General features: G+C 38.9%; 1 protein-coding gene across 2 annotated transcripts; it reads left to right on the forward strand.

The window, feature by feature from the left end:
• The first annotated feature begins 192 nt into the window (after window positions 1-192).
• On the forward strand, window positions 193-16,942 carry CMC2 (C-X9-C motif containing 2). 2 transcript variants are annotated; one of them, XM_038538226.1, is made up of 5 exons: window positions 193-349; window positions 5,831-5,868; window positions 7,696-7,808; window positions 12,165-12,236; window positions 15,513-16,942. In XM_038538226.1, exons 3-5 carry the CDS (start codon window positions 7,728-7,730, stop codon window positions 15,597-15,599), a joined length of 240 nt encoding a protein of 79 aa, XP_038394154.1. In that variant the 5' UTR covers window positions 193-349; window positions 5,831-5,868; window positions 7,696-7,727; the 3' UTR covers window positions 15,600-16,942. The 2 variants fall into 2 exon arrangements, with proteins under 2 accessions (XP_038394154.1, XP_038394153.1); XM_038538225.1 differs by lacking the exon at window positions 5,831-5,868 and having other exon boundaries at window positions 212-349.
• The last annotated feature ends 824 nt before the right edge of the window (window positions 16,943-17,766 follow it).

The raw sequence follows: 17,766 nt of genomic DNA on the forward strand, positions 1-17,766 counted from the left end.
CATCACGCCTGTCAGCGGCGAACACTAGCTCAGCGCAGCCGGCCGCGGCCCCTAGACCTGGCTGGCTGGCTCGGCTAGCCGCCCCGAGGCTTCGCGGCGCCTCCGTGCCCCCCCCGCCCTCCTCCGCAGCGCCCGGAAATGGGCCGGCCGGGCCGGGCCGGGCGCGCATGCGCCGCAGTCGCCGCGAGCCGCCGGGGCCGCTGGAGCCCCGCGGGGTCAGCCGTGGAGGGCGCGGGAGCCCTCGCCGCCCGGAGCTGCCCCGCCCCCGGCGTCCCGGGGGCCGGCCTTTGGATGGGGAGGCCTCGCTGGTGACGGCGGCTTCAGCCGGCCCGGTGCGGCCGCAAGGCGGGTGAGTCTGGGCAGGCCGGCCGCGCCGAGGAGCCCCCCAGGGCGCCCCCTGGCCCCGTCTCCTGCCGCGCTCCAGGTTCCCCGCGCCGGGCCTTGGCCGCGCGGTCGCTGGAGGCGCGCCCCGGGCTCTCCGCCCGCGGGCACCGGCCGAGGCCGCGCCGGGGGTGGGGAGTAGGGAGCGTGCTGGGCGCAGGCCTGGGGATGTGGGTGGGCCCCTCCCGTCCTCGAGCTTCCGCTTCCACGCCTGTGAAATGGGTATAACCCGCCGTCCCGTTGGTGAGAAAGGGAGGCCCTTCCCGGTGTTCGGTGCGGTGAGCGCGCAGAGAATTGTACGATTGTTCTTGTCGTCGTCTTGGGAGTCTTCGGGCGCATCTCGGCTGCAGTGAAAGTTGCCACCAGTCTGTGTTGCAGAGTGGGAATCCGGGGAGATCCTCAGCAGTGCACTTTTTTTTTTCTTTTAAGATTTTATTTATCCATTCATGAGACACACACACACAGAGAAGCAGGCTCCCTGCGGGGATCCTGATGTGGGACTCGATCCCCGCACCCCGGGATCACGACCTGAGTCCTAGGCAATCGCTCAACCACTGAGCCACCCAGGTGCCCCAACAGTACACTTTTTTCAAGGAGAGGAAACATTGAGGTGCCTTTTACTGGGTTTAAAAATTACCGTGCTTGTAGGTGCACAATAGATGCTTTATGAAGACTTTTTTTTTTTTTTTTTTTTTTTTAATATGAAGAATCTTAAGTAAATCCGAGTTCTGGAATCCTTCAGTTAAAATCTTAAATGCATTAAAGAAGTTTGTGCTGGCAAACTTCTGTTGTGAAACGCCTTTATCTCCTTTCCTATACGTATAGGTTTCTGCACTGACTTATTTTAAATGATCTTCATTTTCAGCCTTTAAAAAAAAAAATGTTGGGACGCCTGGGTGGCTCAGCGGTTGAGCCCTTTGGCTCAGGTTGTGACCCCGGGGTCCTGGGATCGAGTCCCGCATCGGGCTCCCTGCATGGAGCCTGCTTCTCCCTCTGCCTGTGTCTCTGCCTCTCTCGCTCTCTCTTTCTCTCTCTGTGTCTCTCATGCATAAATAAATAAGTCTTTGAAAAAGAAAAAAAAAACTATGTTGAGTTGTGAACCGATTCTCAGATTTGTTGTAATCCTAAATTCAGCATTTGGCAAACATTTATTGGGCGTTTACTATGTGCATTTACAAGAATACTCCCTCACTGTGCGTTCTTTGGGTTCTATGGGCTGATTTTTTTCTTTTCCCCCTCCCAAGTTCAAATGATTTGGCAGATGCCCAGCAGCTGCTGAGTGCCGATAAATGTTCAGGGACAGCTACAGCTTGTCCCATTCCTTAAGAAACTGTGTGGTGGAACTACAAGTCCTTTTCCCCAGGCAGCCTAGGGATTGTTCTCAGTAGTGGTGGGCAAGGTCTGTATTTGGGAGTAAGAGTCACTTAGTAGCATATGTTTAGATTTGGTCACTTTGTAACTGCAAAGGAAAGGGTAGGGTGGGTAATACCCTGCTGTATCTGGTACCTCTGGGGACTATGGTGCATAGTTTGAAATAGTTGCAGAAATGCTAATTTAATTCCATTGCTTTCTGAAAAGTAGACTTTAAAAAAGGATGTGTTTTGGAAAGCATTAAGTTTACAGTTCTTCCTGGAGAACAGCTTCTTCAAACTTGGAACAGGAGACTTTCCTGAACTTGCTTTTTTGGTTGTTCTAAAATGATGCTTGAAATTGCAACTATAGTATAAATTTCTGGTGCAGCCACCAACAACAAAATCTTTAGAAAGAAAATCCAAGTGACATTAAAATCAAGGGTTTCCTCCTTGTGACTCTAGATTTGCTGAAGTGTTACTGGAATGCTTACTCATTTTGCTTTACTACAGTTAAGGTATTGTTTACTCTTGGTTTATTCTCTAAAATTGTGCCACCTGGTGGTTGAAATCTGTCTATCATGGAATATTTATTATGAAAATTTTACCTCAGTCTTGGTAGAATAAGGCGAAGAAGTGACCTGAGTAAGACTATAATTTTTATGTCTTTAGTGAGAGTACCATACTGCTTCTGTACTCCCAGCCTACCCTCAAGTAAAAGTTAAAGTTGCTTTGCAGGGGCCTGTCACCTAGTTATCAAAACATCCAATTGTCACAGCTGAACATTTCTAAGAGTTAGTGGCTGTTTTGGTATTAATGTGAGCACACTTGAAGCAGTGAGTGGAGTTGAGGTGGAAAGGGAAGCATTGTAACTGTGACAAGTTAACCCTCCTGATGTTTTCTAGATGCCAATGCACAGGTGGGACTGAAGTTTTGTGTTTAAATGATAACAGTTTGAATGGAATTTATTTATTTATATTTATTTGTTCCTCTTTCTCACTGTGAACATCCATGCACGAAGTCTTAACACAGATGAATGTTCCCTTCAGCTTTGTTCAACAGTGTGGTCGATGTTCAGACGAGATCGGGCGCGTTCAGGGTGGTATGGCCGTAGACGTGGTCGATGTTCAGAATTATTTCGGCCCTACCCTTTTGAAATTCTTTCGTGTGTTCTTAGTGGTAACAAGTCAAGTCCATGGACAGAATTTTAGTTTTGGAAATAGGTTAAAATCATTTAATTGTGGATTTAGATTTGAGAAGAAACGTAAGGATGCAGTGCAAGAATACAGTGTGGCATCCTCATTGATGTAGCCAGTCTCCTTGGGGTATGTGAGGACAGATAACCGAGAACTTCCCAGAGCAGCCAGTTTCCTTGTTGGACAGCTCCAGGAAGAGGACTTCTGCCTTTGTTAGCATCCACCCTTTGGTTTCCAGTCCTGTTCTGGAAAGCACCTTGGAAGCACCACTGTAAATTTTAGTTCACCCTTTCCCATCCAGTGACAGAGCATTTCAGATATACAAACACTACTTTACATGTGTCACAGTCACTGCTCACTATTTCAGATGCTTCCACGTATGTTATTTTAAACCTCATGACCACCCAGAGATAGAGGTCAAGAGCTAATTCCAATATACAGAAGAAGAGACTTAGGTCTCAGAGTAAGTAACCAAAGTGTTAGAACTTATGGACAGATAAATCCATAACTTTTTATTTCAAATCCATTGATTGTCCTACTGAACCAGATTGTTTCTCTTATCTGTCTCCTCTGATGTGGACTTCCCTATATTGGTGAATATTCCCAGTTTCATTAATGGCTTCCTGTTTAAACCTAGAGTCAAAGCCATGTTTATCCTGAGCACTGTCTCCAAATACTCACATTGTCAGTATTTTGGACTTTGTTGATCAGGACAAATGTAGCACTGTTCTTTTTCTTGAGGGAGACAAGCCCTCTATTTCTAATAATATAGGATTATTACATTATCACATTTTTGGAAGGTAGGCCTAGAATTAGTGTCTGTAGAACTTGTAGCCAGCCAGAGGCTATTTGGGAAATAGTTTTTTCTATCTGTATTTATTTCATCCACAAACTGCTGGGAAGGCATGCCTTTCCTATTTTGAACATTGGAATAATCTGTCCTGGTGAGAAATTGCATTGGGTAGTAACTGTGCCACTTACCATGTGACTTGAGGCTCAGTGTTACTCTGAAAATATGAGTAATGCATATTTGAACTACAAAAAGTCAATTTCTTATGGTTTCACTGAATTTATGAAGTTACCTACTCCCTACAGTTATTGGAAGGATTATAAGACTTGTGCCTAGTGTGTGGTAAGTGTTCAACAAATTATTTTCTACACTAATAATGTAGATATATTCTTATGGCTTTGATGGAATCTTCAAAGTAAGAATATGGAATATACATTTAGTTTTCTTCAGTTCATAAGTTACTTTTGAGTTATAATAATGCTGATTAGAATTCAGGCTTTTTAAAGATGACTGCTGGGCGATATCAGCACTCACACCAGCGTGTTCTAAGAACAATGCCATTGTTTTATAGCTGTGCTTTGTGAATAGCGAAAGTCTCGCAGAACACCTGTGTATGCACCAACTGTTAATGAAGTCAGACAACACTGGGCGCAGAAAGAAGGAGAGGGTATCTTAGTAAAAAGAGGGTGGAGGAAAGAGGGAGAAGACTGGTAAAGCAAGGAATTTGTTAGATAAGGGATTTGGTCACTGTTTAGAAGTGTAGGGTAAGTAGTAGCTTAGCTTTTTACCAAGAAGACTAGGAAAAGGAAACTGTATGAAACTATTTTCTCACTGGACATAGTTACCTAGGATAAGTAAGTAGAAGGGAAGACATCTCATTGGTACCCTGGCTGGGTCTATAGTAGCATAAACTTTTGTAATGGGGGGAGGAAAAATATACATTATGATATGTATGCATTTATACTTGTGTAAAATGTGCATGTATTTATCTCAGCAGCCAAGTGTCTTCTAAATTCTTTGCCAACCAAAGAGATCATTTCACTACATTGTAAGCTTGTTTCTGAACTGTAAGAGCACTCATCTGAGGCTGATTGATAGAAATATGCAAACATTTTTGTCAAATATATTTACAAAATAAGACATTTTCTAGGTGGCTAAGGCAGTATACATCTTCTTTCAGAAAAAAGTAAGTGAGGCAGAAATCAACCAGGTAACTAATAGGTTTAGATGCATAATATTGGTTATAATATTAGATGATCTAAATTGTTAGACTATGTGAAGTCTCATTTTTCTGAGGTAAAAAGATTATGTCATTAAAGGTTTTGTAGTCAGTAGCAGGCAAACCAACTTGAACTTGGCTGCATTCTAGTTTCCATTTTAAACCCTTTGCTGGCCACAGTGGCCTGATATGTGATCTTCAGCTGTGCCATGCTGTGTGTGCATGCACACTTAGTAGTCACTCAGTGGACCAGTGATCTACTAATGTATTTTTATAAACTGAGTTTTGCAGTAGTAGGAATACTATAATTCTCTGGAGTTATTTATTTAGATATTTTTGAGGATTTTACTTGTGAGTGGAAGGTAGATAGGCAGTTTGAATTTCTTGAACTTTTTGATATTAACTCTATTAAGGTACAATTTACATATCATAAGTTTACCCATCTTATGTAAGTGAACTCTAATTTTAGTGAACTGCAATTGTGCAACCATTACCACAATCCTATTTTAAAATGTGTTTATTATGTAAAAATATTCCTTTGTGCCCAATGGCAAATAATCCTCACTCTCACTTTCAGGCCCATCAGCCTTTTTTCTCTTCAGTTTTGCCTTTTCTACACATTGCACATAAATGGAGTCATGCTGTATAGTCTTTTGAATCAGGCTTCTTTCATTTAGCTTAGTGCTTTTGAGCTTCATCTGTGTTGATATCTGTATCAGTGCATTCCTGTTGATTGCCAAATAGTATTTCATTGTCTAGATATACCACATTGGTGTATCCAGTTACCAGGTTATTGGGTATTTGGATTGTTTCGGTATTCGCTATAATGAATAATACTGTGAACATTCACATACATGCCTTTGTGTGCATATGTGTTTTCATTTCTTTTGGATAGATTCTTAGGAGTTGCAGTTTCGTGTTCTGGGTCATTTGGTAAGTTTCTGTTTAACTCCTTAAGACACTGCCAGAATTGTTTCCCTAAGTATGTACTATTCTACTAGAAATGTGTGAGGTCTGTTTGCTCTGCATCCTAATCAATGCTTGTTATTGTCTGACTTTTTGATTATAGCTATTTGGGAGGATGTGTAGTGGTATCTCATTGTGATTTTAGTTTGCATTTTCCTGTGACTAATGGTGTTTAGCATTTTTTGTGTGCTTAATTAACCATTCCTGTGTCATCTTCTGTGAAGTATTCATTCAAATTTTTTGCCAATTTTTTGGGTCCATTTTAAATGTTGGGTTCTTTGTAAGCATTCAACAAATCCTCTTTCATATATGATTAGCAAATATTTTCTCCTAGCCTATAGCTTGTAGGATATTTATTTTTTAGAGCAGTTTTAGATTCACAGCAAAATTTAATAGAACGTATAGAGAGATCTCATTTGCCCCCCTGCCCCATACATGTACAGCCTGCCCCACTATCAGCATCCCCCACCAGAGTTGTATGTTTTGACAGTTGATGAACCCGCATTAACATGTTGTTATCACCCAAAGTGTGGCTTGTTTTTTTCTTTTCTTTTCTTTTAATTATATACATTATGAGATGCTCACCATGATAAGTGTATGAACAATATTATTGACTACATTCCCTTTAGTTGTATTTTACATCCCTGTGTCTTTTCATTTTCTTAATGGTGTATTTTTTTTTTAAGATTTATTTATTTATTCATGAGAATACACACACAGAGAGAGAGAGAGAGAGAGAGGCAGAGACACAGGCAGAGGGAGAAGCAGGCTCCTTGCAGGGAGCCCGACATGGGACCCGATCCCAGTTCTCCAGGATCACACCCTGGGCAGAAGGCAGGCGCTAAACCGCTGAGCCATCCGGGCTGCCCTTAATGGTGTATTTTGAAGTGAGAAAGTTTTTTTTAATTTGATAAGATTTTACCTTTTTTTTTTTTTTTTTTTTTTTAAATGAATTGGGCTTTTGGCCTATTTAGCTAAGAACTCTTTTCCCAAACTAAGGTCATTATTTTCTCTTAGGCTTTCTTTCTTGAAACTTTTAAAAGATTAAAACAATTAATTGGTTCTTTTTTCAAGTTAAAAAGAATACGTTAAAAAAAGAATAGGTGAATAATGCTACCTAACTTTGGCAAACACTTCAAAATAATGCTTTTTCTTTGAAAGTTGGCTGCTAATTTACTATTTTGTGAAAGAACCAGTTACATTTAATTTCTGGGATTTCAGCTTCTTGATTTCATAGTAATAACTGCATTATGGATATATCTGCTAAATTGAAAAACGTTTTTCCCATCTGCTTTTTGTTTCTCTTCATTGTTTAAGTTGGATTTTCTCAGCCAGATGTTAGGAAGAAAGCAGTCCTTATGTATTCACAGTAATGTAGGACTAAAGAGCTTAACCTCTCAGAGGAATATGCATTTTAAAAGGATTAATAAACCAATTATTTTATGGAATTTCATCTGAACAAAATGAATTGTGATCAATTTCAGGAATGTGGGGAAAATACTTGAAATTAGGTTTATTAATACAGGCTAGCTGTTCTTCTGAAGCACTTCTTTCCAGGATTGGGTCTCTTGTGGAGTCCTGCCTTTTTTCTGAACCTGCAGTTCTTCAAACAACATCTGATGACCTGCTGAATCTGTTAAATTGTTGGATAAGGAAGCTCAGGGTCAGGTTTAATAATTTGCCTAAGGTCAGCATTCTTTTCTGATAAAGCTCATGGCACGTTTTTGCTGAAATAGTGTTAGGTCGCATTAACAAATACAGTCACGCGTATTCAAGACACTCTTGTATCCACAGGTTGCCCTGCTGTGCTCCGTCACCTCCTAAAGATGCATCCTGACTTATCTCCACACTTGCACACTGAAGAATGCAACGTCTTGATTAACTTGCTTAAGGAATGTCACAAAAATGTAAGAGTTCAGAAAAACGACCAGAAAGCAAAAATGAAACTTAGGTACAATACACTGGTGTAAAATGTTACCTCCACTAATGGAAAGGAATGGATCTTAACTTCTTAAAGATTAGTAACTGATGCTTGTGATTTTTCAGACACCATTCCCTTTCATGATTAGTAAGAATGCAGCATGTGGTAGCTCGTTAGGGAACTCGTTAGGGAACTTCTGAAATGGTATGTAATAGTTAGAATCCACCTTCTTACAATAAAACACTTTCCTTTTTTTTCATTATAGGGCAGTAGAACAGTTATGTTGAGTTCTGACTCTTCTGATCATAATGGAATGATTTTAAGATTTTTCTAAGATTTTCTTTGATCTTTACCATTCTGTGTTTAAAGAAGTTTGAAACATTTTTAATAATTAGATGTTAGCTAGATTTAAATTATAATTGGTCTAATTTGACAGGTTTACTTATTTGTTAGTGGGATGGAAGTAAAATTCCATGGTTTAAACCAAAATAGAAAGGAAGCCCAGTTTTGGAAAGCATTAAATTAAGCTGGTATTTTTACAAATGTCAAATACTTAGCTTTTTTCATATATTTGCTACATGAGATAGCTGTAAGGAGCATTTCTATTTTTCTTTAACTTTGCATGATATGTTATTTTCCTTCTGATAGTCATAAACTGTAGACATAACAAAATTATAATAATAGCATCATTTAAATGAGTAAACTTTAAAGACTAATAGTAAGGTAGTGAGTAATACCTGTGGCCTGTGAAGTTAGGTATTTTTGTTGTTATTGCTTGACAATATACTTCAGGCAGACTTTTTTCAGCCTACATCTAGATCAAGAATTGATACTGTAAGTCTTTTTAAGGTTAGTCATTTTTATGGGTGCCGTAGTGTCCTTTTTTTTTTAAGATTTTATTTATTTATTCATGAGAGACACAGAGAAAGAGAGAGCGAGAGAGAGGCAGAGACACAGGCAGAGGGAGAAGCAGGCTCCATGCAGGGAGCCCCATGTGGGACGACGCCCTGGGCTGAAGGCGGTGCTAAACTGCCAAGTCACCCCGGGCTGCCCCTCATTTGGTTTTAGATTGTGTTTCCTTGATGGCTGGTTTTTGAGCATCTTTCACGTGCTTATTGGCCATTCATATAAAGTCTTTTGCCCATATTTTATTTTATTAAAAAAAGTTTACATTTTATTTATTTCTTCTTTTTTTTCTTTTGCCCTTGTTTTAAAATTGTGTTGTTTGCTTTATTATTGAATTTTAAGAACTCTTTTTTTTTTTCATTTGACATACAAGTCTTTTGTTTGATGAGTGTATTGTGAATATGTTCTCTCAGTCTGGAACATTCTTTTTCATTTTCTTAAGATTGTGTTTCAAAGAGCAGTTTCTAAGTTGATGAGGTCTAATTACTAGGTTTTGTTTTTTTTTTTTTGTGGTTGGTTTTTTTTGTTTTGTTTTGCCATCTAAGCATCTTTGTTTCTTGGTCACAAAGATTTTCTCTTGTTTTTTCTTCTGGAAGTTTTAGAGTTTTAGCTTTTACATCTAGATCTGTGATTCATTTCAAGTTAATTTTTGTGTATTATGTGAGGTATGAGCCAGTTTTTCTTTCTTTCTCTATGGATATTGTTGTTGCAGCACCATTTGTTGCAGTGACCATCCTTTCCCTACTAAATTATCTTGCTGTCTTTGTCAAAACAATTGACCATATGTGACTGGGCCTATTTCTGGGCTTTCTGATCTGTTCCACTGATTTATGTGTTTATTAACACCAGTTAATTTCAGTGTTAGTGGGGCCACCCTAGTCCCCTGTTTTGTCCTCTTTGTCCTCATTCACTTGCACTGGAGTGATTGTTGAAATGTAAGTTGAATCATTGTTCCCCTCTAATGGCTCCCTTTGCCTGCAGTTGTCAAATCTAAATTTCTCACTTTGTGGTGTTTCAGGGCCTTCATGAACCGGGCCCCCACTTATCCCTTGGGTCTTACCACCCTCCTGCACCTCTTCTGCGCTTGCTCCTGTGTGCTCCTCTGCAGTTGTTTCGGAACATGCTTCCCTCTTCTAAGCCTTTGTGCTTTTTCCTTGTTTATCTTACAGCTCTCCACTATCTCTACTTCCGGTGCACTAGACCAGGTTTCTTCATCCTCCAGGTTTTATTCATTTGTCATTTCCCTTTCCTTTCCTTTCCTCCTTTCCAGGCCTAGATTCTCTTGGTGTGGTCACTCTGTACTCCAATAACCACATATAATACAGTTCCTACTGTAAGATAGTTCTCACACTTTCTGATCTCATGACTCCTTTATGCTCTTAAAAATTACCGAGGACCCTAGGTAACTTTTGTGTATGTGGACTATATCCATCGATATTTACTGAATTAGAAATAAAAACTGAGAAATTTTTTAAAAATTAATTTGTATAAAAATACAATAATAAACCCATTATGTGTTAATGTAGTAGTTTTCCATTAAAAAGATCTTATTTTCCAAAACAAAAGAATGAAAAGGATGACATTGCTTTTGCATTTTTGCAATTCTTTTTAATACCTGGCTTAATAGAATATAGCCAGATCCTCCTATTTGCCTCCTGTTCAGTCTTTGGTGATATTGCCTTTTGTGTAGTGTTTGGAAAGTTCCACAGTAGCCTTGTGAGAGAGTGGTAATGAACAAAATGAGTAAGATCTTTGATTATCAGGAAAATAGTTTTTATTGTGTGCATCCCCTGGAAAGGTCTTGGGAACTTGTGGGTGTCCCTCGACTACACTTGGAAAACTATTGCTTTACAGCAGTCACTTTGTTAGCTGGCTTCCCTCTGACTGTGGACTGAGAGGAGGGCCCAGGTCCACCTTCCTCATGCTGTCTCCCTAGTGCTTGGGACATTGTCTTTGAAATACCAATTGATTTCATTTTTCAATCAATTGCCCAGTCAGTGTGGTGATAGACATCACACGCTAGAGGCTTATGCCATGTGTATACAAGAGAAGTGTAGACCCTGGCCATTTCGTAAACCAGTTCCAATGGAGCACTTTGGGATGGTTTTTCATGTAATGTCACAAGAGTATAATTCTTCATTGGGTTTAAAAGTTGAAAAGGCAGAAAAAAAAAAAAAAAACCTTCTGTCTTGGATTTAAAAATAAGATGTATGTCTATGGGATGATATGAGTCGACGTAAGCCAAACTGAAATATTGCCTTCTGAAAGTCTAATCCTTTCTGTTATTTCTCCTTCAGCAGAAGGCATGTAAAAATGCATGGTTCCTGTTCATTTGTTGTCAAGGAAATAAAGAAAAATACACAGGGAAGTTATTCTGCAAAGGTCCTTAGGTAACCAGTAGGAGATCTTAGTTTACCTTAAATGCTTGCCAGAAAAACTGACCCATTTATTCATTGTGGACCAGAAAAAGACATGTACAGTGATGGTGAAGCAGGGAAAGAAAGGACTAGCACGAGGCATAGCTTATTAATTACGTGTTGTCTGGTTTCCATGAAAGCCTTAATTAGAAAAGGAAAAGATGCTTATTATTACAAGTTTAAGCACTTTTAGCATGTCATTATAGGATATCACCATGCTCTCCTACCCACCCTTAAAAATCGTGATATGCAAACACTAATTATGGCCTGACTAAAATTTGTGTTCTTGACTTCAATCTTCATCTTATTCTGCTTTGGAGCATTCATACTTTTTGTCGTGATAATCGTCATAGGCCCTGAGACCACCAAGAGATTTTTATTTTTGCTTTGCAAAGAAAGCAGACTTTGAACTTCAAACATAGGTTTTCTTATATTGTGGATTAGTTGCTTACTTATGTGGCCCATATAGGCCATTTAATAATAGTGTTATGTGTTTCTGATGTATTTTGATGACATTTTGGATGGAGGCAAATGAGAAAATTAGCGTTGGCACCCAGCATTTATTAGGTAATTATTCTTCAAGGGACAGAATGTTTATTCGTGAAGAAGTCACTGGTTATGTTAGTATGGCCATATCGCACTTTGGTGTTACTCTCTGTGATAGACGATGGTTGTACTGTGATTTTCACATGTCCTTAAAGAAAAGAGTATTAGAAAACAGAATGATTTGCACTCTGTCATTGTGAGTTAATAGGTATAGGTTACAGGTTAATAGGTTTCTCTCTTATCAAGGAAAAGTCTTTATATTTTCATTTCTACCAAGAGAACATTTATCCCTCCTTTTAGGAAGGCCAGGATAATTCCGTTTATTTGTATGTTTTATACCTGTATTTAACTCTTTGCTTATTAACAAGGTGGTGACACATTAAACTCATTTCTGTAGGAATAAGTATTTAAATTCTTTGTGCCAGAGACCTTTGTATATGGGATAAAATATTTACCCCTTTTCTTCCTTTTAGCACAGCATTCTGAAATTTTTTGGTCGTTGCAATGATCTTGATCGGGAGATGAGAAAATGCTTGAAGAATGAGGTAAGAAAAGTGTTAGAGGATGAAAAAGGTTGAAGATTAGAATAGAGCATTTCTGAACAATATTTAGAATACTGCCATTACTAATTTTTATTCCAAACTTTAGTATAATAGAGAGGATTGACTGCATGTGTATGTTCTCCTCTAAAACCCAGAGGAGAAATGAAAGCCTCTTCTGGGAACAATTTTAGGACTTTGCTGTTTTTTTGTTTTTGTTTTTGTTTTTTTCATGCACATAAATGAAAACAACTTTCTTACTACAATCATTGTGACTCCTCTGGATGAATCATGAGGGCCGGGAAACTGAATTTGTTTAGCAGAAAGACTTTGGTCAGTCAGCTATTAGCTGTAGCAGATAACACATCTTGGGCTTCTGCTTCCTCATAGAACATGGCAGGTGCTGGACTTGGGCTCTTCACACGTTTAAAATTGTGAATTTCTTTATAACCATGGCGTGTATGAGCCACACGGGTCTGGTTTGACTTGGTCAAGACGACTCATTTCCCGAACCCAGTTTTAGACCATGACTTGGACTTGGGCATACAGCAGAGTGCTTTTGAAATCTTTGAAAAGAAATTTGATTCCATTTCTGTTTCGTACATCAATTGTGTTATGTCCAAAACCCTTAAATATCTCTTAACTACTAAAAACCTGTCTTCCAGTTTTTTTCTTTTTCTATATTTTTGAATTTTTTTTTCTATTAGCCTCATATTGAAAGGTATTAGTTATATATTTTAAGCTGTCTAGCATCTATCGTCAACTTTTGTATTTTTCAATCTGAAGTTTTTTTTTCTTCCCAGAATCCCTGTCCAGTGTCTTTACTGTTTGAAGAACTTTCTGGAGTTCTGAATTCAGGGTGATAATTTTCTTGGCACAAATGTGTACATGTAGAAGTGTTTTAAATTGATTTTTGAAGAGTTTTTCTTCTATGCAAGGTGGTTTATATGAAAACTGAACCCTAGGGCTCTGTTCCTGTTTCAGTAAGAAGATGGGAAAATGAAGCCTACCATATTTTATTCAGTACAACTGTTTATTTCTCACATGCTTTCAGTTGTGTCAGATCGCTTTTCCCCTAAGTTTAGATTTTTTTTTCTTCTTATGGTTCAATAATTTTTGCCATTGGTGTGGTGGTTAGATCTTTATACAAAATTTTCTTCCCAGGTGGTCCTGAGCTGTTAGTGACTGGTAGAACGTCGGAGACATTTTTCATACTTTGAGTTTGTTTTCATGTCAATTCTGGATTTTCTCCTTGACTTATTTTCTAAGTCCTTTGTGTGGTTTTTATGTTGCTTCATTACCTGATTTATAGATGTTTTTCTCTCTGTTCTTTCCTCCTTCAGTCTTCTGAACCTGTGCTCATTTATTTTCTCTCTGCCTTTAATGCTTTCTAGTTGACTGTTTCCCGCCTCCATATGCTCCTCTAACCATCTCCTTCACGTGCCATTTGAGTGCTTCATTGCTTGACGCTTTCAACTAGCAAAAGGGTCTGGCCAGTTCCATTAGCCTCTCTTTGCTGCCATGTCGCTGCTTTTGTTTTTTTTTAATTGAAATAATGATTACATTAATACTACTTTTGTAGCATCCTCTTTTGTCCTTCTTAGTTGTTTTATTTGTTTTGGTTTGGTTTGGTTGTATCGTTCAGTGAAGTTTTGTGAATAAAATCACATTCATTCTTTTCTTCTTTTATTCAAAGGCCACCTTGCCCTTTGGGGATATCTTAACAAATATTTTAACATAGACTATGTCTTAATTTGCTCTTTAACTGTTTTTTTGGCTGCCTATGAAGTGTTATCTTCTGAAGATTTACCCTTAAAACCTTCTCCCAAACTGATTGCCAGAGGCAGTCCAGTATATGTGATTAAAGATAGAAACCAAATATTTTTCTCAGATTAGGTATCCCTCCATGTTTTAGAACAGTGCCTCTTTTTAAAAAATAGTTTTTAAAGCGACAAAATTCCCTTTCCCTCTGACAATCTTAAGAGAAAAATTAATGTATGACAGATAAAAGGAATGATTTTGGTTAAAGGGACCTGGTGTTTCATCTGTAATTTGGTTAAAGAGACCTGGTGTTTCATCTGGCCCTTTGATGAAGAAGAAAAAGTTTGAAAAATGATTCCAGAAGCGATGTTAGAACTCTTCAATAAAAACTTTAGATCTAGAAAACTTCTTAGAGATAATCTAGCCTAGCTCCTCTTATTTGAGGTTATAGGACCCAAAGATGCAGTGAGCATAAACCTTCACAGCATTGTCTCTCAGGGGTCTGGGGCAGGGGACCCAGTCAGGCCCCTGGTTAGCTCTCTTCCACTGATTTTCATTTCTGTGGCCTTTTCCTGTACTTCTGGCTCCTGAAAGATTTTGATGTCTAGCTGTTCACATATACCTAGTGTTTTCAACTTGAATTTACTTTTACTTTTTCCCCCTTTTCCATAAGGATCCTTCATTCACCTTTAAAATATGCCTATTGGTCTATATAAAAACACTTATATCCAACTTTCTCTGGTTTAAACAAGTGCTTTTTCTAAGTGCCAGGCTGTATATTTCCTGTTACTTGTAACCCACTGGCCAGATCAGAATACTAGGCTGAAAACCTCCAAGGTGAAAACTGCATTTAGATCTAACTGATCATAAAAATGTAGGATTTGGAGAGCATCAGGTTTGATGACTATTCATAATAAAAAATCTTGGGAAGTTCAGCAGACTATAGGTTTCTATGTGAACTAATGGGTTATATATAATATGGTTGCCAAAAGCCAATTACTTTTGAAAATATTTATAGAAATAAAATATCTGTGTCATAAGAACTAGTAGGTCCACTGTAGTTCATATCTGTCAGAGTACATGGAGCACTGTATTTAATTCTGGTTGTGATATTTTTTATAAGGGATGTTGATAATAAAGCACGTTATAAAAGGTACTTAGTAGCTATTAGAAGGCAGAAGCCATGTTCTGTTAACCTTTGTAGAAATCGGCAATGCTCAGCCTTAGATGACTTTGATAGATTGTGAGCTCCTCCTGTAGAACAGGGACGAAACTCACTCATCTTAAATATTTACTGAATTCATATTTTGGGAGGAAATTAATTCCATAAATATTTGTGTATTTATTAGTGTAGGTGTGCTGTACTGTGTTTGTGATTTCAGATTCAGTGAAGTAAAAGTCAAATAATTTTATCAGCAAAAACAATTTATTTTGCAAATATTTTAAAATATTTAACTTAGCTGGTACAAATGGTAATATAATGTGCTATCTCTTTTCTCCCCCCTTCCTTTTATTTTCCAGTACATGGAAAAGAGGACCAAGAGCAGGGAGCATGGCAATGCGATGAGAAAAAGACTTTTTAATCCCGCAGAGGAATCTGAAAAATAAATTACAGGCATACCTTGTTTTATTGTGCTTCGTTTTATTGAACTTCGCAGATAATGCATTTTTTTCAAATTGAAGGTTTGTGGCAACCTGGCACAAGCAAGTCTATTGGCGCCATTTTTCCAACAGCATTTCTCACCTTGTGTCTTTGTATCACATTTTGGTAATTCTTACAATATTTTGAACTTTGTAATTATTATATTTCTTATGGTGATCTGTGATGTTACTATTGTGATTGTTTTGGGGTGCCACAAAGTGTGCCCGTATAAGACAGTGAACTTAATCAGTGTTCTGTGTATTGTGACTGCTCACCAACCAGCCATTCCCTTGTCTCTTCCTGTCCTTGGGCCTCCCTACCCCCTGAGACTCAACATATTGAAATTAGGCCAGTTAGTAATCCTACGATGGCCTCTAAGTATTCAAGTGAAAGGAAGAGTCCTTCATCTCTCACTGTAAGTCAAAAGGTAGAAGTGATAAGCTCAGCAAGAAAGGCATGTTGAAAGCCGAGATAGGCTGGAGCCAAGTTGCCAAATACAAAGGGAAAGTTCTTGAAGGAAAGTAAAAGTGCTACTCCAGTGAACACACAAGTGGTAAGGAAGCAAAACAGCCTTGTTTCAGTGGTCTGGATAGAAGATCAAACGTTCCCTTAAGCCAAAGCCTACTCTAGAGCAAAGTCCTAGCTCTCTTCAATTCTGTGATGGCCAAGAGGTGAGGAAGCAGAAGAAAAGTTTGAAGCTTGTAGACACTGATTTGTGAGGTTTAAAGAAAAGAAGCTGTCTTTATAACCTAAAAGCGTGTGGTGACAAGTGCCAATGTAGAAGCTGCAGCAACATCGAAGCAAGACCTTCTAGTACTTTATTAGCAATAAAGTATTTTTAATTAAGGCATGTACATTGTTTTCTAGACATAATGCTATTATACACTTAATAGACTACAGGATAGTATAAATGTAATTTTCATACGTGCTGGGAAGCCAAAAAATTCATTTGACCTGCTTTGTTATATTTGCTTTACCGTGATGGTCTGGAACCAAACTTGTAGTATCTCTGAGGGTTGCCTGTATACTTTCCCTGGATGCCTTGGCTGAGAGAAGATGTAAAGACTATTGGTTGATAACCGAAAGAATCTTACCTGATTTGGTCTCCAGAATCCTTTGACTGGAAAGTGACCCATGAGAAGTCAAGCCATGGAGAAATACAGAAGCCCTGATTCTGAATATTTGTTGGGTGGAGCCTTGGTTACTCTCTCTCATCTGCGAACACACCTGACTTCCAACATGTCTCTTCCCTTTGCCAACAATGGGCATTTGCTTATCTCCTTCAATAAAATAATTGGTTTTAATCGTATTTTTTCTTTTCTCTTAGACTTTCCTGGAATTAGAGCAAAATGGTCCCATTAGACTTAACCTTTTTGACATGTGGCAATTCTGGATCTTAAACATTGAAGACACAGGCTAGGACAAAAGAGGCAAAAAGAGTTTGGAAGTCCCAGCTGTGTTCACAATAATGGAAATGACCCAACTTTATTGTTCCCAGACTCATTTCTAGCAGGCACCCCCCAGTGCTTTTTCTGCCAGGTGTTCCTGAAACCAGTGTGGATCTGGAAGTTAGCAACTTCTAGCCACAGCCACAGCAGGGCCTTGATCTTCTTGTTGGATGAGGTGTCAACAGACGGTGAGCTGGTGAATTCTGTGTGTATGTCCAGAATGAGAGCTTGCTGATGTCAGTGTTGAATAAGTGATTTCCCCGTCATCAGAGGTGTTCAAGAGGCTGGACATTCACTTAGCAAGGTGGTTACACAGGACAGCAGGTATTTAATGAAAGCTCAGAGGATTTGGAGGAAGAGTAAAATTACTTCTGAGGACCCTTTCAAGACTGAGATTTACGAATATTTATGCAGCCCCTTCCTCTGTGTCAGTCATGCAGGTGCAGAAATGAGACATTTTGCCTTCAGCAGCTTGTTGTAAACTGACAAGTTGACTAATACAGGAGTGTCATAGCACCATGATGAGGTAGCTGTCATAGAAAACATAGAAAGGGCATCCATGCCCTGCCTTTAGAAGGAAGCAGCTATTCCAAGAAAGCTACTGAGCAAGGTAACCTTTGACAAACAGAGTGAAAATGGAATATATTCTGGGGAAGCTTCAAGTTGTTTAGCATGACTGGAATAT

This window comes from Canis lupus, chromosome 5 (genome assembly GCF_011100685.1).
Source record: "Canis lupus familiaris isolate Mischka breed German Shepherd chromosome 5, alternate assembly UU_Cfam_GSD_1.0, whole genome shotgun sequence".
NCBI classification, from domain to species: domain Eukaryota; kingdom Metazoa; phylum Chordata; class Mammalia; order Carnivora; family Canidae; genus Canis; species Canis lupus.